At 38.9% G+C, this 23,370-nt stretch overlaps 1 protein-coding gene across 1 annotated transcript in view; it reads right to left on the bottom strand.

The window, feature by feature from the left end:
- Positions 1 to 216: 216 nt before the first annotated feature.
- Positions 217 to 23,370, bottom strand: part of LOC148189749 (uncharacterized) — a 39,952-nt gene continuing 16,798 nt past the window's right edge. Inside the window, exons 4-6 of the mRNA XM_088076019.1 lie at positions 22,106 to 22,232; positions 7,321 to 7,435; positions 217 to 1,159 (exon numbers count right to left, since the gene is read on the bottom strand). Of these exons, the coding sequence (XP_087932145.1) occupies positions 1,069 to 1,159; positions 7,321 to 7,435; positions 22,106 to 22,232 (333 nt within the window). The 3' untranslated portion in view covers positions 217 to 1,068. The remainder of the gene's footprint in view (positions 1,160 to 7,320; positions 7,436 to 22,105; positions 22,233 to 23,370) is intronic.

The raw sequence follows: 23,370 nt of genomic DNA, 5'->3' as shown, positions 1-23,370 counted from the left end.
ATCACGGGGATTGTTGCAGAAATCTGATTTATATTTTTGTTTATTAGCTGTCATTTTCACATAGGAAAGATTACTCGGACTATTATAATGTCAATATTCATAGACTAAATTTCTCTATAATACCAAACACTAGAGGGTTAAATATTAGTTTTCAATTACAAAAGTAACAAAAGCAAAAAATTGTGATTTGTGAAAATGTCACCAAGAACCAAGGCCTTCTTTCTTTCTTTTTTGGATGTTTAATTGTTTATTTTTATTAACAAATTACATTTCTTTTAATCTGTTAAAAGTCTGCTGCTTAGCCTATCACCTGAAACAAAATAATAAAGTTTTTCTGAATAGCCTGCTCAATGCTGTTTAATTATTGTGTTGTGTTCAGTAATTAAGATGGACATACCAAATAAGATAAATGCAGTTGCAATGCAAAGTTAGAGGAGCGCAGATATAAAGCTTGCAATATACAAGGACTAAAATAAAATAGCAGAAAAACCAAGTATATATATACAATATAGTTTATAGCAAATACAAATCTAGTTAACAGTGAGTTACAAAATGTAACAAATGGCTAACAGCAAGGTGCTAACAGTAATGTACACATTTAGGTGCAAGGTGCAGGTTAATGCTTTTTGACTAAATGCTGAAACAGTTATGTTAAGTTATCTTCTTTCAGGAATAAATTTGAAATGTAGTAAGTTTGAATACAGGCCAGCAGGGGGCAAAAGTACCCCTTAAATGTATCACACCACTGAGATCCACTCCATCTTTCCTTCCTCCCTCCCCTCTTGGTTGAGACCACTGCGAAACCTCATCATGTTTGATCATACAGTAACATTTAAAAACTGTCTCACTGACTCTTTGGGCAGGCAAAGGTAAAGGCATAACTGTGTATTTTACACGACACTCTTAGATATCACACTGCTATAGACAATTTTACCCAATTTTCTGTTTTTGGTTAAGTACACCAGGGTCTTGAAATAACTCCACAGTTTTACATTGTGTACAGCAGAAGTGGAAGACACTTGAAAAGTCTCTACTGGTTCAAGGTGAGTCGTACACCAGCTGCTGCTGTCAGGGAATCTGCAGATGTTTGTGCACAGGGTGCTGGTGATAAACTGCTTCCTGGCTCATTCTGATCCAGGACGGGAGGAGGGCGTCCTTCCTGCAGCATAACAGAGACTTAGTCATGTGTTTTTGCTGTCAACTCCATTTGTTTTGAATTTGTGCTGTTAACTGAGTTTTTCGTGTAACAGGCAGCTGAAAAATACTCTGGTTTGGTTCACTAAAATGCCAAAAATTAGGTGAGACCTGTAGCTAGAACAATAATAATAATGTCTCATAAATTGGACCTTGCAATTTTCACATTTGAGAATGAAGAGTCTGACAGCTTGAGTCTGCTTGTGAGGGCTACCAGCATCACGTTGCCATGTTTGTAATGCAATTTAGGTTTCTTTTGTTTTGATTCACTAAAAACCTCATACACAAGTGTGTAAATTCAAACGAAAAACAACCACACTACGCTTTCATTAATAAATGCAAAAACATTGTAAGTGGTGTTAAATCGATGGGCTTCTCTTGGGTAAACACATCTTCATCTTATGATGTAGACAGAATATATAACTCTGCCCTGCTGACTCATGGGTGGGTGTCAAACTTTTCAGTTAAACTATAGCAAAGTGTCACAGGCTCTTGTAGTTTACATATTGGTCCAATTTAATTTGTCATTGGGATCATATTTTTTCTAAACTTGTTGCAGCGAGTAAACACTTCTGTGTTTGGGAAAACAGAATCCCCCGTAAGGCGTAGGAAGGGCAGCGTGGGCTTCATTTAGAGGACTCTGCAAACAAATGAGTCACTGTGTTCAGACAGTTCAGAGGCACATCCCTCTACAGGCCACATGTATTAACGCCTTACCTGAACCAAGCTGGACAATAATAAGGGCTGTAAATTGAACCAGATTAAGCTAGACCACATTTCTGAATAAACTTTTTATACCTTAGTTTGATGGCTGCTCCAACTGCAATATTGGTTCTTCCTCTTCTAGTAGTAGTTATACCCATTTACTGTTTGTGTTTTCCTGTGCATATGTGGCCATATATGCATGTACAAGTACAGGAAAGTAAGAGCACCATTATTATCTGCTCGCATTACTCTTTTCTCTGCAGCTGATTTGTGACAGCCACATTCATTGAAAAGCACATTTGAACATTTGCCATCTTTTACAGAACAATGCAGTCAGGAAGACGTGGGCCCTCACCTACTGAGTGAAACTGTCAGGTCAACAAGTTATCCTCTGACGTAGATCGTGGAAGGGATGGTGACAAAGGGTCACCATCCATTGTTGCAGCGTAAAACGGATGTGGCTGATTAACACTGGCCGACACCTACACTGGCTCTGTGATTGTCCAGCAACTGCCCACTCAGCTGATGTGCCATTAGAGGGACTGAGTGACAGCAAGTCCATTGTATACAAAGAATACCCTCATAATTACCAATTACATTTCAGGCCAAATGGACACATCAGCTGCATATTAATTGATTCTAATTTGTATAATACGTCACTGAAGGATATTGCACTGAGTGAACTGTCTTGAAAAAAGTTAGTTTTTGATTTATTGTACTACTTGTTGTGGATAATGTTAGAATATGCACATATAAGGCAGTGAAAATGTCCTTGTTGAAAAACACTTTTAACACCCAACTGGATTAAAAAAAGAGATTGAATGCACTTATATGATACTGAGTAATGGCTTACACTTTAAGATGGACAGCTAATATAAATGTCCCAATAATAATTTAATGGCAGTCATATTATCCACGTTTTGGCATTAATAAGCATAGTAATTAACTATTTATATAGCACTTTTCAGAAACAAGTTGTCAAAGTGCTTTACAGATAAAAACAAACAAAACAGAATATGCAGTGCAATTATAAGACTAGAAAATGTTCAATGCAGCTAATGGAAACACAGATAGGAGACAACGAATAAGTACTTGATAGTAGTAGATGATAATATGTAAATAATTCTCAATGTATAAAGGATGTATATTATCTAATTAGCCACAGTATCAGATTTTCACAACACAATTATCATGGCCAAAAGAGTTCACAATTCCAATATTATCATGGTAAAATAAATCAATAAAAAAGAATAACAATACTGCTCAGTCAAATTTATCTTTAACTTTGTTATTGTGTGTTTTGTTTCATTTTTGGCAAATGAGTTATACTCAAAATGAGTGTTGGGAGGTGGAGAGAGAGTCTGTTGAAAAATAGCATTTATACTTAGTGGAAAGCAAAAAGGCAACCAGATGGGGTGTCTGGGGAGGGATGCAGAGTGAGCACGGAAAGAATTGGAAATTATTCAAGAGACACTGGATTATTTACATGACATTATCACATGGGCATTAATAACATGACAACAATATTTAATTTTTAACATATTATTAATGCAACATTCCTAAATCTAATACTGCTGTGTTTAACATTCTAAAATATTTGTAACTAAACCTCAAGTAATTTATTCAAAATCATCATACTGTTAAGAAGTTAAATAAGGCATGGCAAACCGCATGCATCAAATCTTTGTATTCTTACTGCAAGCTGATAGGTGTAGATTTCGGAACGGATGGAGGGTACAAGCCCCCTCAATATTTAGAACATATGCATTTGTCCCAAGAAGCAGCACACTTTTATTTTGTCAACATTAATGACATTTACAACATAACTTCATCTAGAAATGACACAAATTGGTGCATAAAAAAAATCACCATAATGCAGGAAATTAAGTATCTGATGCTCAAAATTCTTCTGGTGGAGGACCCCCACGCCCCTGTTTCATATGTCTCCTCCTCAATGTTAAACTGAAATGCCCTTGGCTGCCATTATGGAGACAGTGTTTACAAATTTGAGACAGTGCCTTTATAAAGTATACACGCCACCAGGTGGCAATGTGTGACAGCTTCGGCTTCTTCATGACTCAGCTTTAGCATTTTCCATTTACTCTGTGCTCCAAACACCACCCTCAGTCCGCCTGCAACAATGACTGTATGAGCACCGACTGTCTGTTGTGTTGATATTCTTGGGTGAATCATGTAAAACTCCGCCACGTGCAGTGACACAGATTTGTGTGTGTTTACAAGTACAGTATTTATCCCCACATGCGGATCACTAAACAGTCAGCAGCTGTGGAGTAAGCCCTGCACCGTCACCAAACCGTTCTTAAGGACTTCGCCTGTTTGAAGTTTAGGTTACTGATGAGTAATATCAACACGCTGCTGCACGATACAATTTCCAAGAAATCCTACAAAAGTGATTCACATTATCTACATTTATATTATACAATGACACGCAGCAGCTAGAGATGTAAGTAAACAACTTGCAGCTGTAAGATAAAATCAGCTCCTTCAACAGTCCTTTCCTGTGAGAATAAATCCAGTTTTAGGTTTACACACTCTTTTTGAGCAAAGAATACAAGCTGGTATGGTGTACGGAAATTTCAAGAGGTCAGTGTGGCTGTAATATAAAAATGAAATGAAGATGTCAGTTACAGAATAATGTTCACTAGCCATCGACCAGTTATCTCAGCTCTTCCAGCCTTCAACAGCTCATTAAAATGTGCCGTTTTACTTATCATGTTCTTCCATATCACATTTCTCTCCAAAATAAACATAATCATGAGATGTTTTTGGTTATTTTGTAAAAAATGAATTATGTAGTGAAACCATAAAAAGGTCATTTTCAGTTCCTGAAGATATTTTTCTGGTGTATTAAGCTCACATTAGTAACAGTAAGTGAATACATGGAGGCTATTTCCTGTTTCAGCTGCAGTGAAAGTGTAATTCTCCATGAAGAGGATTCTACGGGGATGAAAATTAAGCGTGTCGGAGATGTTAAAATTACGCTCAATATAGCTCATGTGTGATCAAATAATGCAACCGCAAGTTGTTTGTTTACTGACGTGAATTTCTTAAATTGACAAGTCTAAGTCTTAAATTCCATGGTCAAATTGTGTCTTTTTTCTTGTTTTGGTTTATTTTGTTTTTGGCTGCATGAGCATATGTGAGAACTTTTGTTGTTTGGAGGGCTTAAATATGTTCCCACAGTGAACTGGTGCATAGTCTTACAAAAGCAGCAAGTCTGAAAACACAAGCAATGGGAGAAGAGTAATACTCAGATATTCAGATGCTCTTCAATGTCATTGCAGCGGGTTCAAGTCCAACTGGTGGCGCTTTGCTGACTGTCATCCTCACTATGTCTCATTCCCATTTCCTATCATCTCTCTAGCTGTCCTATCAAATAAAGGCCATAAAATAAAAACTATAAACCTTGTTTGAAACTTGATATCTATTCTCCTCATTAGCCGCAAAGAGTACCAATGGGTTACGGGGGGTGGGGGGACTTGCACACTCCTTTTAGGGATTGTTCATTATTTATGAGCAGGGAGGTGATGGTTCAAAATGGAGGAGGCCTTTCAAATAATTTATTGAACGCTTGGGAGGGTTATATTTTTTGATTTGGCATAGGGGAGGGACATTCGACTTTAAATGGTTGTATTTTGTATATATTTTCAGTACTCCTGAACCCATAAGTGGGTTTGAAAAGCATGTTTTTTTTAAAAAAAAAATCTCCAATATTAAACAATTTATCATTGCCAGAAACTGAGAAATATGGTTATATGTGGTTAGGGAAGGGTCATGCATCTACACAAGGAAAAATAGTTGTAGCTCAAGGAAGGGTCTTGATATATATATATATATAATACTACTGTGACATAAAAAATACAGCCTCTTATTTAGCATAGCAAACAAAAATGCCACTTCTTTTACAGTATTCAAATTTTGCACCATTATCATTAGTGTTAAATATTGGGGGCTTGATGTGTGATGGTCTGTGTACGTGTCATTTTTTACATGCATTTTGAGTCGAGTGCTTATCTAACAGTCTGACAGTCTGGTCTTGTGTACATTTTCTTATGCCATGTCTGTATCATGTAATGTCAGCTTGCTGTGAATTACAGAACTCAGAGTTATCAGGAATGGATGGTACAAAATCCACTGCGAGTCTACACTGAATTTAACAATAACAACCCAAACATTTTAATTTACATTCATTTAATTAGGCATATATAATTTTTGAAAATAGGGACATTTCATTCAACATTATGAACTCTAAGTACACAGTGTAGCATGAGTGAGAGGTTTTTCATTAAATCAGCACACAAAGCACCCCTCACCATTACTTTAATGCAGCCATTATGAGGCGGTACACAAACTTCTTTGGACTATTGGAGATCTGTCATGTCTCCTCAGGTGATGCTGGGGTTGGTGAGTTCGAGGGCATGCAATAACCAAGAGTCTGAGTATTAGCAGAGCGCTTTTCCTCCCCGGCCCCCCACTGAGCTCTACATCACAGCACAGCAGAGTCCGTCTTTCACTGTCTGACTTGATATAACTGACAGCCAGATAGATAAATTATATGTAGCTTTAATCAATACTAAACTTACTTAATTTATTTTGTACTTTTGCTAACTAGTTATGTGTTTTGCAGAAAAAAACAGCATGTATGTGATCTAAAAGCATTAATGCTTGATAAATGCACTTTAATCCATTCTACTACACTGTTTATCAGCACACAGTCAGTGTAAGGGGTCGGAAATGTTGTATAAATCCTGTAGTAAAAATCTGGCAGTGAAGCCTGTGCTCTCATCATTTTTCGAAAAGCTTGGAACACTGTGCAGCGAGAGCTCACTTCAAGGCGGAGTAACAGTGAGTGGGCACTGCAATATCCTCTCTTTCTGCAGTCAGACGCGCTATCTACTTGTGTAGGTGTTTGTATATATCCGTCACTTGCGTCATGCCGTGTGCTCACACATTTTATGTCACATTACCTCTTCAAATGACTTGTTTTGAACAGCAGCTGTGGAAATACCCATATTTGTGAAGATGACGTGGGATAAATGCTTCAAAGTTGTTTTTGAATCATTTCCAATTCTAAAACACTAACTTGTCCCCATGAACTAACTTTGTACTGAGTAGGTATGAGCTTAAAGAGGCAATAACTTAAAATCCAGAGGTGTTAGTTTCAGTAGCTTTTAAAAGTGTTCTTTCTTTCAAACACATCTCTCCCAAAGCTCCCAGCAAAAGCATTTGAGCATGGAGTGGCAGCTCTCAAAAATTACTTAACACTGGTGGCAATTCTCTGAGCCACTTCTCATGGCAGCATGTGTTAAAGGTCTTTAGCAGTTTAGGCAGGATGTTCTGCTCTAAAGCTCCTTTGATTCATGTATTGTGCAGAAATATGCAAAGTGGTGAGCAACGTACCAAATGTGAAGGATAGAGGAAACAGCTGTGTTGTCACGGATAAGAGGCTCCTCGTGACGAGACATGTGGGTGATTCCGTCTCCATGGCAACCTAAGATTCTACCACGGGAACAGTCTGTGAAGAGACCAGAACAGAAGATGTAGAGGCTGAAAACGGAAATTCACTATTTTTTAATTTTTTTTATTTTTGAGTACACATGAATTCGGATGTCACAAATCTAACTTTCATTCTTACAGAGACATTCTTACAGCTGCCAGATTACAAAGGAGTGCTGTCGTTCTCAGCCTCCTACACACCAGCCCCTTAAAATGATGAAAGAAAAAGAGACTGTGGTTTTTAATAATGAGTTAATACAATAGTCAGGCCATCAGCAATTTGACAATCAGCTCTTGTTTAAGGACACTGTCAGTTTTCTGAGTGACTTGACAAGTAAAATGATTTGAATGAGCCTACTAACCATAGAAAATTGGCTAAACAAGACCTGTAAAAGTTGTCTTTGCTGACCAACTTAATTTCAAAATGTACAAGTAAAAGACATGCATGTAAATCCTTGAAAAATACTTGAACATTTTCATTCTTGTCCTTACACTATGACCAAACTCAATAAACCTCTAAACTGTTCCAGATGAGGTCCAGATTTTTCCTTCGTTTTTAGTTCAAGGTCCAGGTATTAGATAAATTAACACATATTCAGTTTTGGTGTTGACTTAGTACACCAAGAAATAAAACATAATTCAAGAATAAACAGCAACAGCACTTCAAAATAAAAGCTCTGGGTCAGAAGTTCACTGTACTTCAAAATAAAGAGTTTTTTTTTTTTTTTTTTACAAACCTGACACTTTCACAAGTCGCTTGTGGTCCATACACAAAGATCCTGCAACCCACCACTTGGGAACAATTTACAACATATGAATCATAACAATAGAACCGAATTAATATTTTGTACATAAAGATACAGTGGAGTAATGGCGTCCTGAACAGGGGACGATGTCACGCTACTTCTGTGCGCCTTGTTACCTCAGCTTCTCTGTTCTTTGCTGTAGTGTTGTGGTCCGCTCACAAGTACATGTTATTGCATGTTATTGCATGTGAGCCCTGTGTCTGTATCCCACTGGCTAGCTGACCAATGCTGCTCTGCACTGCGCTTATACAGCAGTTACTATTGATATCAGGATATTATCATCACGGAAGCATAGTGTGGTTCGCCCACTAATAATAATTGGAGATTGACGGTTCGATCCCTGGCTCCTCCAGTGGGCATGTCAAAGTGTCCCGTTCACAGTGTTAGCACTAGGGCAGCATGATATGCAAAAGAAATCATATTGCGATTATTTGGACTACACAGTACACATTTCGAAATCTGGGGCATCTATGTTGCTCCAAAATGATTCAATTATAATAGTATGGTGTGACACAATTTTACCTTGATCAAAAAATTGCAGCTCAGTGCAACTGAAATTTGGATATTGCCCTTAGCCATATTCATATTGTCCTACTTACTACCATTAGCTGCCAACTCAGCCACCTCAATGTTGAGAGACACATGCAGACAACCTCTGAATCATGTGTTCTGAATATCACTTAAAGCTCCTTTAAACCAGAAAATGAACATACTACAATAGTAAATGGACCTGCACTTTATATACTGTAGCGCTTTTCTAGTCTTCCCACCACTCAAGCACTTTTACACTACCCGTCACATCCACCCACACATTCACACACTGGTGGCCGAGGCTTCCGTGCAAGGTGCCACCTGCTACTCATTCTCACACACACTCACACACTGAAGGAACAGCTATCGGGAGCAATTTCAGGCTCAGTATCTTGCCCAAGGACACTCTGACATGTTGGCTGAAAGAGCCAGGCATCAAACGGTCGATCTATTGATTAGTGGACAACCTGAACCTTCTGAGCCACAGCCACCTCCATTATGCTAACACACAAAGAAATATCAACCAGTTATGCAGTTCCCCTCAGCTCTGCGGAGATTTTTGGCATCTTAAAGTTCATCCATTTGGTTTTTACAATTCATAACTTTTGTGACTTGGTTCAGTCTCACCAAACTAGTGAGGTTTTTTTTTTGTTCCAGTGGCATTTTGAAGCTATTTTCAGCAAAAAAAAGCTTTGATAAATCCACTGTACACTTCCTGATCAGCACCAAACATTAAAGTTAGCGACTAACTGGTGGACACAGAAAAGCATCCAGGTAGCCAAAGAGCCAGATGTTTCTTCAAGGAGTTGGTGGAGGGAGAAAAGAGGGAATAATGAATTTAGATTTGGACACAAATACAATGTTGCTCTATTGCTGGATTTACTGGTTGCAAAAAACTAATCTACAAGGGAATAATATGCCAGTGATATGTTTACCCTGGTCATAAATGCATTAATTGAAATCTGCACTCTGTATTGGGCTAAAATAATCTTTTAAAAACTTTGTTTATGTTTTAAGATTGGGCCCTGAAAATTGTCTGTATCTATAGGTACTTATCTTACAATTTATATATTTCGTTTAATTCCTTAATAAAGGCAGTGAATGGAGACAGGCTGTGCTGGCATTACAACTTTGACCTCCCCAAATTATATTTCCGTCCTGCACACACACACACATGCACGCATGCACGCATGCACGCACACACCTACACACCCACACTCTCACACACACACACACACACAAACACACAAAAACACACACACACACACACACACACACACACACACAAGATTACAATTCCAAAGAAGGCGAGTTCCTCTGTTCCTCTTTAGCAAACACAAATATTGGCATCTAGAGTTGTTAGCTCTTTTTCATCAGTTTGCTGTTCTGTTTAATCAATGTGTGTTCATGCACAGAGTGTTCTCATTACAAACACTTATCCAACTTTCGATCTGGGATATGACACTTCTCTACACTTCTCTTACGATGCTCATCATCAGCATAATCCACAAAAATCAATGTACTAGATTATATTAATGAACATATTAAAGCAATTATTGTTCATAACTGGGGTAAACTTACTGCCATAATTGTGCCTGAAATGAAAATCTTTCTTTGTGTTTGTCCCTTGCTTTATGAACATGCTGAACATACTATTTATAAGTGAGAATACCAGTACACATACCAGAGAAATTTGATAATGATATAAAACTGCTGTGGTGTTCTTTAATTCTGATGAAAAGTACCATGAAACGCATTTCTGATGGAGTTATGTAAGTTGAATACTAGAGGAGAACATTAAGACCTAATAATAAGTTCTGGCTGACAGTAACTTTTGATGTCTGGCCATCTGGCTCTGCTTCTCTTTGTAAGTTAAATTATAATTACAGGATGAAAGCCAAGCTGTTAGAGGACCTTTACATAAAATAAAACTTAGATGATTGTCATTATAGTTCACTGAAACTAATAATGTCTTATATTGCTGGCAGTTGAACTGATATGAACGTTGTTGAGTTTAACTTTAAAGGAACCCAAAAATAAAATTTCCTATCTTTACACTGACAAATCCCATTAAATTCTACATTCAAATCACACTTATCTATACCAAAGGGGCTGTCTTTCATCACTATCTTCTTTAGGCTGAATAAGAGGCTGGTTATATAAAGAGGAAGCTCGGATGTATCCACAGGTGTGCAATGTTGGGCACAAATGTCAGAATGATCAGAATGGACTACTACCTGTACAAATGTAAGTAAATGTGGAGTAGGTCATTCTGTCAGGTGGAGTGGGTTATTCTGACAGGTACAAATATCTAACAGAATAAACTATCATTTGTATAAATGTAATTAAATGTGAAGGAGGTCATTCTTTCAGTTGGAGTAGGTTATCCTGCCAGGTACACAAATCTATCAGAAAGGACTTCAACCTGTGTAAATGTAGTTAAATGTGGATGAAGTCATTCTGTCAGGTGGCGTAGATCATTCTGATAGGTACAAATATCTATCAGAATGGCCTACTTCTTGAATAAATGTAGTGAAAGGTGGAGTAGGTCATCCTGTCAGGCACAAATATCTATCAGAATGGACTACAACATGTATAAATGTAATTAAATGTGAAGTAGGTCATTGTTTCATGTGGAGAAGGTCATCCTGTCAGGTAAATAAATCTATCAGAATGGACTACAATATGTGTAAATGTAGTTAAATGTGGAGTAGGTCCAGTAGGCGATTTGAGGGGGGATGAAATACTGTCAAAATTATGGTGTGTTTTGAAAAATAAGCATTACTAGTCAGATGCTGTGGACACGCTGCCACTGCAGCGCTCAATCAGCTGCTGACGCTGTACAGAGCAGATCCAGCTGGGCAGGAAGTCACGGAAGAGTGCCAGGTCAATTTTAAAAATAATACAGACAAAAAAAAAATTAACTAAGTGTGGAGCACACTTATTCATATTGTTAAAAGAAACCCTGAATAAACTAGGTCCTCTGCAATAAAATTTAAAGGTGTATTTACTCATCAGTTCAATACACAGTTATAAAGACAATAGTGGTAGGAAGATAACTGTATAGAATTAGAAATGTCACAGTAATGGTTAAGGTGTCCTAAAATCTTATTTCACTGTAGAGCTGCAAGTAGTGCACTGATATCTCTCTCTGTCTCTCTTGTCCTGTGTCTGGTAGCATTGCGCCATTTCCAAGCCATTTCATCCTTCGCTAAGCCCAGCCCTTTTGTAGTCTGCTAAGCTTTAGGAGCTAGCATGGAGCCTGTAACTAACCCCAGTCTCTAAAGAAATATTATCAAATTTTTTGAGAAAGATGAAAAAATCGATTACAGAATGGGTCTACAATATGAGTTTGAACATATGTGAACAATGAAAGTAAAGTAAAGGGAAACTTCACAGATTTTCAACCAGCAGTGTGTCATCGCACGGTGGACAGAAGAATGGTGTTTGGCTTCTCCTCTGTGTGCCAGTGCCCACACCTCTACCTGCGAAACAACGATAATCTGCACATGATGCAATGACACATAGATAGTTGAATATCTGCAAAGTTTTCCTGTTTCCCTTCACTTGTTCCTGTAAAGCAGGTAGGTCTTTAATGTTATAATCATTTAAATGAAACAGTAGCATTAGTATAATTTAGTAGGCAATACTGCCCCATACCCCAGGCACAATGTTTAGCTCAAAATCTATAAAACAAGCCTGATAAGAAGGAAAATTGGGACACTATTGTGCGACAGTACAAGTCTAGAGCACAGTCTTGTTGGTAACTTACCCATGTCAGAGATAGCCGATGCTGCTCTGTGATTGGCCGGTCTGCATTCAAAGGGCGGGACTTAGCGAAGGATCACCTTATATACCTGAGAAATACAGCTAATAGGAAAGGAACTTTATACATTTTTGGAGGAAATTTTTTTTTATCATATTTTCCTAAGTTTGCTGACAATATAAAAAGTTCAAAGCAAAGTATGATTTCTCATGAGTTAATTATCAATTTTCTCTATATTTGGGCTTAAAAGTAAGACTTTGACACAGCAAAAGCAAAGAAAAATATTCTCACAGATAATATAGGCATCTATTTTGATGAGGAATCTCATGATGATGTTTGATGTCTTAACGTTTTGTTTTATGTTATTTATTTATTTTAAAACGTTAAAAAAATGTTTATACAGTAAAATTTAAAGGAGACCGTCATGTGAAGAAATTATAAAAGGAATGTTTTCTGCAACAATGGGTCATTATCTTTGTACTCTTAAGTCTGTAGTAAACCAGGAAAACTCTGTCAAAGAGCCCATTAGAAAACATAACCAGCATTACAATTCTATTTCTAAAAGAGGCATCTCACTGATAACTCTCTGGAGTCTTTGGAGTCAGACCAAACGCAATCTTCAAAATGTGAGTGACCTCCCCCTGAGTTTTCTAATCCTGGCTTTATCACACCTCTATTTTTAAGGGCACTATCGGGAGACCGTAGGTGGTTAGATTGGAAAAGGAAAAAAGCATACGGAAATCTGTGGTGGAGTAGCATCCAGTGATAAATTACGTAATAGCTCAGTTTTCTATGCTGTGCAGTAACTTGGCCTACATATTTCCATTGTCTAAAATTCCACACTGCCTCATTCTCCTCCTCTACTTCATCTCTAAAGCAGCGTTAGAAATAGAGTCATAATTATGTTTAAAATTTGGCACTCAAACGCTATTTTTCCAGTTACTATTAATGTCAATTACTTGAGAATACGGCTGCAGCCACAGAAAAGTGGCAGATAACTGTGCCTTATCCACAAAGGGTACAAAACGGGCACAAAGGAGATTATTATATCTCAGAGACTAAATATAGAGCCTGTGTGACATCCCGCACACAAAGATGTATCTGTAAACATTCTTCCTCTTGCTATTCTGATCACTTTTGAAACGTGAGAATGCTCACGACAAAAGTCTTTTTGGCAGAGAGCCTGAATTCTCTGTGACAAAAGGTGGTTGTGAGCGGAAATTGTCAGCAAACGTTTGTGATTGTTTTGTGTTGACCTCATTGTGCTGGCTGTAATTAGTTTTTATTGTCTTTCAGGCACAAGTTAGCTTTCATGTAATCTTAAATGAAATCATACATACTATGCTTTAGACAGTAGACCTGATCGTTTCCAATTAGACTTGGCATTTATCGCCCCTTAAGAGAAGCATCTGTTGCATTACCAATGGTAGATTAGAAACTAAATCACATTTTAAAAACTAAATAACAATTCTAAGGTAGCCAAATGCCCAGTGTCGGGCCAAACTTGGCACATTGGAAGAAATAAGTCGGGCCGTGTCTGGTTGCGCCAATATCAGTCCAAATAAACTGGCTCACTTACGGCTGCAGACACTGCAATCACTGGGCTCTTTTTAAAAGTTATATGGCCCGGCATTGGCCCAGATTTGTCATGCCTGCAGGAACAAGTCAGGCTCATCTGCTTGACACATTTGACTTAGGCTCAGGATAAATGATGCCCTGGGCCAAAAAAAATGGCTTCATTCTGGCCACCCACACTGCCATCACTGGGCTGTTTTAAAAAATGACCTGGCACAGCATTGGCCCAAATTTGGCACGCTGTAAGAAATAAGTTGGGCCACATCCGGTTGCCGGACTGGCTGAGACTCTGCATAAATGACATCCCAGAAAAAAGCTAAATGAACTGACCGGATTCTGGCTGCAGATGCTGCCATCACTGGGTTACCTTCACACATTTATGCAATGTAGTGAACATTTTATGGTTTTATTATTTTCAAAGATGTTTCTTCAACATTTAATAATGTAATGCCTAGAAACTGGCGTGAAAAAGAGGTTTAGTTCATGTTTCAACATCATCTATTTAGCCAACCTGCTTAAACAGACTGCTTTCAATTCTGCACAAAGGCCATAGGAGGAAAGGTGTTCCAACATGTGGTTTCTGCAGCAGCAGTGGGACGTGCTCTGCTCACCTCTCTGCCCTGTAATTCACAAGCACCTCGCTCCCTAACCTGGGTGGTGGCTGACTTTCACAGCATTGTTCCAGGCCTCCCATACTCCGCCATTTTGTTTCCTGTGCAGAACAGGAAGTCCTGCCTGCAGCTGTTCCCAGCACTGTGAACTAAAGAGCTTTTGCAGGCACAAATACAAACACACACACACACACACACACACACACACACACACACACACACACACTTAAACATACTACACAATAGTACACACATCCTCTTCCTTCATGCTTCCCCTCAGTCTGAGCTCAGGATGCCCCTCTCTGCTGTGAAGATGACCCCAAGGGATGATGGGATGAAGCCAAATGCACGTCTGCTTTCCTTTCCAAGAAAAAAAATCCCCTTGCCTGTACATGAGATTCACGTGTGCCCAAGTATTTAAGGATATTGCAACATACAGGTAATTTTGTACAGGCTCAAACACGAGAAATATTTGCAGGCATTGTAGTATAATAGAATAAGTGTAACATGAAACACTTTCTTGTACTGAGTAAGCGGATTAAAGTCCTTCAGTGTTTGTAAGGTTTGACAGGTTGTTTGCTTTTCAGGTCCATCATCAAACTATTCTTTGTTTTTATAGCCAGTAGCCTTGTCTTTGTAACCATGCTCACTGTGTGGGAATGTAAGTGAACCTGTGATTCTTGTCCGTCGCATAGGGGACAAATCATTGTATGAAGGCAATTATACAACCGTGGGAAAACGCCCGATGACCCCATTCTTACCAAGGGACAGATGCCCTCATGTCTGCATGCTGGAAAGGTTCTTGAGAATGGATGTTGATATTTTTTGGGCATCAACAATTATATCACAGATAACAGCACCGGTAAGACATCTTATCTGTGCCGGCTATTGTTTCTGTGCAGCGATCCTGATAATCCCCGGGCCTTTTTGCAGACTTTAACTCAACTTAATAACCACGCAGAGTCTGCACGCACGGGTTGTGAAGATGCACACCACACACTGATCATGTACATTATTGATGCAGATGAATGTTTACTTCTCACAATCTTATCAGCCGGGGCTGGAACAGCTGGGACTGAAAAGGTTTCCGGACACTTGAGCAGACTGAAAGCTTGATATACCCTCTCCCTGCCAATCTGCTGCATAGTATCACTCATGTGACAAACACTCCGGCAACAAATCAGTTGGAAATACTCTTGGTTTGCTGCTGCCTAGTGGAACTAATTTCCATGACTGAATGCCACATTGATAATTTCTCTGTAATTGGTCCTCACTTGGCCCACTTTTCCTAAACGTTTCAGGCGACTTGAGCTTATCCCTGAATGCATTTGGTGGGAGGCAGGAAAACACCCTGGACATCTTGCCAGTCCATCAGGCTGAACATACACCCTCTCATTTACCTGTGGGCAATTTAAACTGCATCTGATTCGGAGAGTGGGAGGCAACTGAAAGATTTGTAGGGAACCCAAAGAGGCATGAGATAATTTGATTTTTGCATAATTTTAATGATCCCCTTTGGAAATTTCAGTAGGAGTTTTGATTTTAATAGACATTGGCATTATTCAGTCCTTGAATAACATGTTTGATTACTCACAGACTAAGAAAAACTGAAGAAAATACATTTTTAAATGTTGGCAAGTGGAATATGGTATGATGTAGTGTGTATTTGAAGAACACTTGAAATATGTGGCATCCTGAGCTGATTATTGGCTTGTAGGATTAATCACCAATTTTAACAATCACTCATTTCCTGTTCTTCTCTTCCCACATACATTTTCTTAAATTTGACAAATGCAGTCAGTCTAATTAAACACAAAATGTCACAACTGAAAAAAGGCCTTTTGCTCAGATTAAATATTAAAACGAGAACAAAGATGATCTTTACCTAAGCACAAAACATAATGGTTAAGTACATTTTCCAATTTAACAAGCCCACACTGGCAGCATTAAATGATGAGCAATACCTGTGACTAATATCATCAAATGACTTTTAAGAGTTCTCCACTTTTCTGTTTCATATCTGAGAGAAAACTTGCTTCAAGGTATTTAATATCCCTCAAACACACTTTCCAAAGAACACAGAAACACAGAGCTTGATTGAACATGTGTCTTGAGTGATCTGGTAACAAGTGGACTGCTCTAAAAACAAGTGTTAAAGATCAACTCTAACCATTTGTCCCTATCATAGACTGTGTATAAATGTGAAGAGCAATGAAATAAGAACTAACCCAAATATTAGAAAAAAAGTAGTACAAATTATAGGAAAATTACCTGAAAATTTGTAATAAATAAATAAATAAATAAATAAATAAAGGAAGGAAGAAAGAAACAAAAACAAAACAATACAAGGAAATAACCTGGTTAAAGTGTTTTACACTTATAAGAATTCTGTAACATAATTTTAAGTATGTTATTATGATAATTATAAATATAGTTTTTTCCATCCCCCCCAAGTCATATTGTCCCTAGCTTTTTAAAAATATTTTTCTAAATCTATGAATTTCTTTTATTTTGTGGAATACTTCTTACCAAGTTGCTGATTGCCCTTTACCCACATGTTTTTCAGTGAAATACACCAATTTTCTCTGGCTTCAAAGGTTTAAGCATTCGTGAAAGCTATCTGAAAGCAGCACAAGAAAAGTGATGTAGCTCCAGATTTCATTTACTGATGGCACTTATTACTCTAAAATAAAATATGAAAAACCATAATTGCAGCCTTTTGATTCCAGACTTTTTATGGGTCCCCCCTCCCATTGGGGCCCTGGGTAATCAATCAAACCTTTTTTCCCCAACACGACGCCCTTGAACAATCTCATAATGTCTTTATGATATTCACTAACCCAGCAAAGGTAAATAAATCCCTCACATTCCTGTAATTAATTACACTTCCTCTCCATATCCTTTGCTTTAGCCTCTGGGGACACTAGTTTCCTCTCTTCAACCATCCATATGCTTCCTTTAAGGAAGGATGCCATCACACCTCCTTTGCTCTGAGGATCCCACCCTTTCCTCACTTTGAGCCCATCGCCCAGTCAGGTTCAACTGTGACAACTGGGTGTGCAGTATTTGTTCTCTGTTTGGCACATTAAGTCCTGATTAAATCTCAGTGTGAAGTGCATAGGGCTTATACTTTATATACATTATGAGTGTTTATCTATACATTTTTTGTGTGCAGGGATACTGTATGTGTTTTTGTGTGCAAGCCAGGGACAGTGAGAGTAAAGGAAATTCAGAAATATTAAAAGCAAACAACCTCTGAAACAAAGCGCTGTCTCAATATTGCTACTAGCTATATCAAATTCTGTTGTAAACTTAATCTTACGTAACACAGCCTGAACTGTATGCCGTATCACTAAGCTGTAGCAGTCTAGGGACCAGGACATGTTGTTAACGAAATTGAATCTGTGCATTGGTGTGTGGTGATTCCAGCTGTAAAACAATACCTCGTTTATTGACAGACAAGGCGCTCATAGAGAACATCAAACTTCATACTGCAGACAATTCATACTGAGCATATATCAGTAAAAATGAGCACAATGTGGGGGAGTTGTCTTTTTTTGTAGTCTCTAAAGGAGGCTGGATGAGCTTCATAGTTGCAATAACGGCAATTGAGCACGGGGGGCACCATCCACCCACACAGGACATCTATATCTGTGGATCCGTTTGTGACTCACTAAAAAAAGAGGCGATGGCTCTCTGACTAATAGGAGGAGGAGTGAGAAATATTTCTCTGTTCAGGCAGGGAGAGGAGAGGATAACTTGCTGGAGCACAAGAAAGCTCAGTGAATCATCATTGGGATCCCATAAACGCATGAGGTGGTGAAGCCTCCGCCTTCACAGGTTCAGAGGAAGCCTCTCCCACAGGGCGAATAGGCGAGAGCCAGGGAACTTCCTCTTTGACTAGAACATTCACCTCTGAGGTGGAAAATCAGGACATCTAGGTTAGAGAGGTGTCGACAAAACTGGGGTCACTCATGTCAAGCAGCACCGGATAGCTCCCTAATTACTGTAAATCACCTGAAGGCCAAAGCCCATTGTCAGTTCAGAGTGATTAAAATTTGATGCAGCGAGCCTGTGCATACAACTGACTCATCGGTAAAAAAAGAAAAAGAAAAAAAAAGCATTTACATTTTTAAGGAAAAACACTGGTTTTAAGTCCTTCCCTCAAGTGTGTACTGCTTTCTGGAGAGATAACCACGCATTCCCACATTTCCTCTATTTTTCAAAAGCTACATGACTAAATTTCTGGCATATTTTAATCATTACGCCATATTCTCTGGGAGGCTTGTGCTGATTCCTCACATTTGTGGGGGAATGCCTCAGTGAATGCGACTTGGCTTGCACTACCACTGTATGTGTGAATGCATAGTTTTCACACACCTGTGTATATCTCTGAAGCGAGCCAGAATTTGTAAGAAACATGTCATGCCATTACTATCCATAGTTAAATATGGAGGCAGAGGATATGAGTAATGATGACACCTTAAAACATCAAGGACGTACTTGCTAATAGATTATTCAACAGGAACACCGGCACAGAAGTCAGGCTGCTCTCTTTCACAGTTCGTACCTATGTAAAGTAGCACTGCGCTATGTGATGTTGTGTGTCGTGTAAGCTCCAAATGAAATATGGCTGCAGCTATACATGTCCTCAAATGTAGGTAGCAAAGGAGGAAGTCAGGTGACGTAGTATAACAAGCAAGAAAGACCATGTAAGGAGAGCCCTGATATTACCCTGATATTCTTACTCTAACCCTAGCCAATCCCATTTCTTATGCCTAAACCTAACCAAGCCAACTGACAAAGGCAACAAGTACTAGCTAATCAGAGGGAGAGTAGTGCAGGCAATCCTAAAATAAAAAATCTGGTGTAGAGAAACACTTGCAGAGGTTGACGGGTCAAAACAAACACAGGACTTTGACACATCACGCCACGTCACACCATCCCCCAACCATGATTCATTCCCTAAAGGCTGTGAAACACCTTGCCAACAGTCAGCGTCACTCCACATTGGGCCAATGGCGAGCACACGCAACCCTCATTGCCACGGTGTCTCCCGCACCGTTGGCTGTAATTTACTCTCACTGACCCTCATTGGCTTTTTTTCCCTGCAGATTCAGCATGTTACATCAGTGACAGCAGCCGTGGAGCCTGTCGGTAAATAAAATCACTGATTGGCTGTTAAGCTCAGTGCACAAGAAGAGAAAAGGAAGGGAGAAATTAAACAAATGGCTCAGTCAAAATGTGAGGTCGCAACAAAGTTGTTATATGAGATAAGATTGTTTCTCTTAAACAACTGAGCGCTTAACAAAAATGATTCCTGGTGGTCTGTGTTGTTGTTTACTGATGTGAGGTAAATATGCCTTGTTGTTTCAACATTAGATTGTGATGTTAATCTGCTAACTGGCTAGTTAGCATCAGGGTGGTCCTCCAGTGTCCCGTTTTGAATTATTATTACAGACGACCGACCATCTGCTGGTATGGAAGGGTATTTTTCCTCATGGAGGCGCAGAGCACACCTGCTTGTTGGCTGTTGGTTTAATGTGTACCTGTGCAACTTTTTGGCTGAGACACAGCAGTGGGGTTTCATCACTGCTAGTTCTCTGATGTTGGCTCGGTGTGTCACAGCCAAACTGAAAAAATGCAACACAACACTGGCACTTGTCAAAAAACTTAATTAAGGGGGATCTATTATCTACAATGTGCATAACTTTTTATAAGTTATCATACCAAAAAAGTACTATGTCACCAGTGCCGCAAATGACATGTAAGGTAATTCTCCCTTCTAAAAGATACCTTTGGGCTTTCTGAATGAGCCTCAGGTGTGACAGGTTAACCTGAATTGAATTCACTGAGTAAATGGAGGTAGAGTCACCTTTGTGTTGCATGATGATTGTGTCACACTTTTGGTATGAATACAGTCACTGGTGTCACATTCTTCAGGGCTGCAGAATGTTGAACCGCCTGCTTTAACAGGAAGCGTGCACCCTCCTCTGATTCATAAGTCCAAAACGACTCCCTGCTTGTACATTTATATGTGACCAAGGGAGCAATTTCAAGCACAGCTTCACAGTTTCCATCCGAGCTTACAGAGGGATTTAAAGAGGATGGGGCAGAGTACCAGAAGTAGCAGCCACAATCAAAGTAATACAGTCCCTAAAGAAGTAAAGCTAGATTTAAATATACTTTTGTTCAGCATTACAAAAGAGACTGTTTACAAAATATCTGTTGTGAGGGTTATGAGGGCATGAGGGCATCTGTCAGTGAGTGCTTATATGACACACACTGACACACCCTTTTATAATCCTGATCAGAACTAGGCAGGGCACCACTATGGTTCAACCACATGTATTTTGTGTGGGTAAAGGAACTTTAGGAAATGCGCTATTTTGGCCATCAAATAAACAGTCAGATAAGATATCACTTTCATCTTGCAGCAGAGACTTATCTGGAGTGTAATTAGAGTATCTCAAAGGAACAATTAGCCTCACTTTAGTGAAAAAATATACTTATTTACAAGTTGTATCTTGCATCGTTTGAGAAACAACTAAAAAGTGGCTAACTTCTAAATTATTAGTTAGATGGGGGAAATGCTTCACAAAGACAGTCATATACTATATGTATACACATCAAGCCGTATAGTAACGGAATGAGAAAAATCATGCATTCACTGATTGTTATTCAGGCTTTAGGAGCCTATGTCTATATATTGTATATTTGTTTGCACTGCAAGCAGCAGTGAGATGCATATCCTATGTTTTGCACACATAAAAGAAAAGACATATACAACAATAAATAAATTACAGTAAAAATACACAATCGATTATGAAGATTTTGAAAGAACCCAATAAATTCAAGGTTAGGGAGGTGGGAGGTGGCAGAAAGCATGAAGGAGTGTTTGAATTTATTGGTTTTAGCCAGTGGAAGTCTGAAGATAGTCCCGCACGGCCGAAACTTAAACTGTTGATGTAAAGGATGGGAACAATTAGACAGGATGGATTCTGCTGCCTTATATAACTGCTTGTTGTAAATATCCTGCAGAGTTTCCTGTGCAGTGCCAGATATTTTGCAGCATGCAGACACTGACCACCTTTGTGAGAACGTTTTTGAGTTTGACCTTGAGAAACTGATACAAGCAGATAAAAAAGAATAAAACATTGTCATCAACCTGGAACTTAGAGAGATTCTTGAAATGAAAGAGACACTGCTGGCTTTTCTTGGCCTTCCATATATAGATACTTATAGGATTTGGGAAATTCTTTTGGGCAGTTCAAACCTTAAGGCAAGTTGAAGTCTGCAACGTGAACATGCAAACCAGAGACGAATACTCTTACAAACTATATGTACAATTATAGTTATGTAGGGTAATATCACAGTCAACCTCTAAATACAGCTCTTACCACAAATCTGTGCTGGTGGCGTGCTGCGACAGATTATTGAATTACAGATCCTTTTGTGAAACTCACTTCCTTCTGCCTCTCCAAGGTCCGATTCACGTATATCTGCAACAGTTGAGGTCAACAGGTCCTGAAACAAAACAGGATGAGGATTTGTTGAATAGACTTTCTGTTTGGAAAATTGTCTTTCTCATGAAAGCTATTTTGGGAAATAAAACTGGGCACAGCTAATCCAGATGTTGATCCACATTCTCTTCAATGCTCGCAATCATCTACATTCACAACTTCTTTTGATAAATCTTTAGAATTTTGTGAATGTATTTAAGCTCAGTTTGGCTCCACATACAGCAGTGTTCAGAGTTAAAGTGGTAATAATTCATAGGTTGAGGGTATACTGTGACTCAGTGCAGTATTTTTATCAACACAGACCGCAGGTTTTCTCTCTGGCTGTTCACAAGATACAGTCTAAAGTAGACGTCATCTGGTGTGTCAATGTTTAACCGTGTTGCAGCATTAAGCCCGGAAAACAATGGATGAGGTCATTCTTAGAGGCAAAAACTGCCTTTCTTCTAGGGATGTTGTGAACACAGAGGAAGGGGGTTGGGGCTGGTGACAGGAGGAGAGGAAGGGGAGGACCTTTCAGGCCTTGGTTCCCACTGACTGTGTGCAGCTGGAGGAGCAAAACAATAATGTGAAACAAACAGTGAAAGGGATAAACACGACCACTCCCAAGGGAAAGTCCCTGTGGTACCTGCAGGATAGTATACCAGCCTGTGATTAAGCAGGACCATCATCTGAAACTGTCATGACATCAGAGATCATGCACTTCAAAGTCAACCTTTGTAAATAGCATAGCTTACTGGACCGCCAAAGGCAACTTTACCCAGACTGTTAGATGGCTTGCCATGAAATTCTGCACACACATTCATGGTCCACAGAGGATAACTACGGACTTTGGTGATCCCCTTACTTTTCCTCTAGCGCCAACATGAGGTTCACATTTGCGATTTTGAGTGAAATGTCCCAACAACTACTGGATTGGATGGATTGCCATTGGAGGTTTCAGCCAATGTATTGCAAACCCAGCAGTCAGGGGAATTAATTTTTTTAAATGTATGCTTAAGATCCTTTTTAGTCATGAGAGTAAAAAGAAACACCCGCCTAACGTAACAATGAAAAGCAATGAATATGAAACTGCACACACAATTTCCCTCGGAATAAATTCTAATAACTTTGGGGATCTGTTAACTGTCTACGGCACCAACTTC

Source organism: Plectropomus leopardus, chromosome 4 (genome assembly GCF_026936395.1).
Source record: "Plectropomus leopardus strain MGB_pleo_1.0 chromosome 4, ASM2693639v1, whole genome shotgun sequence".
Lineage (NCBI taxonomy): Eukaryota > Metazoa > Chordata > Actinopteri > Perciformes > Serranidae > Plectropomus > Plectropomus leopardus.
The sequence above is the reverse complement of the archived record's forward strand: the minus strand, read 5'-3'. Positions and strand labels throughout refer to the sequence as shown.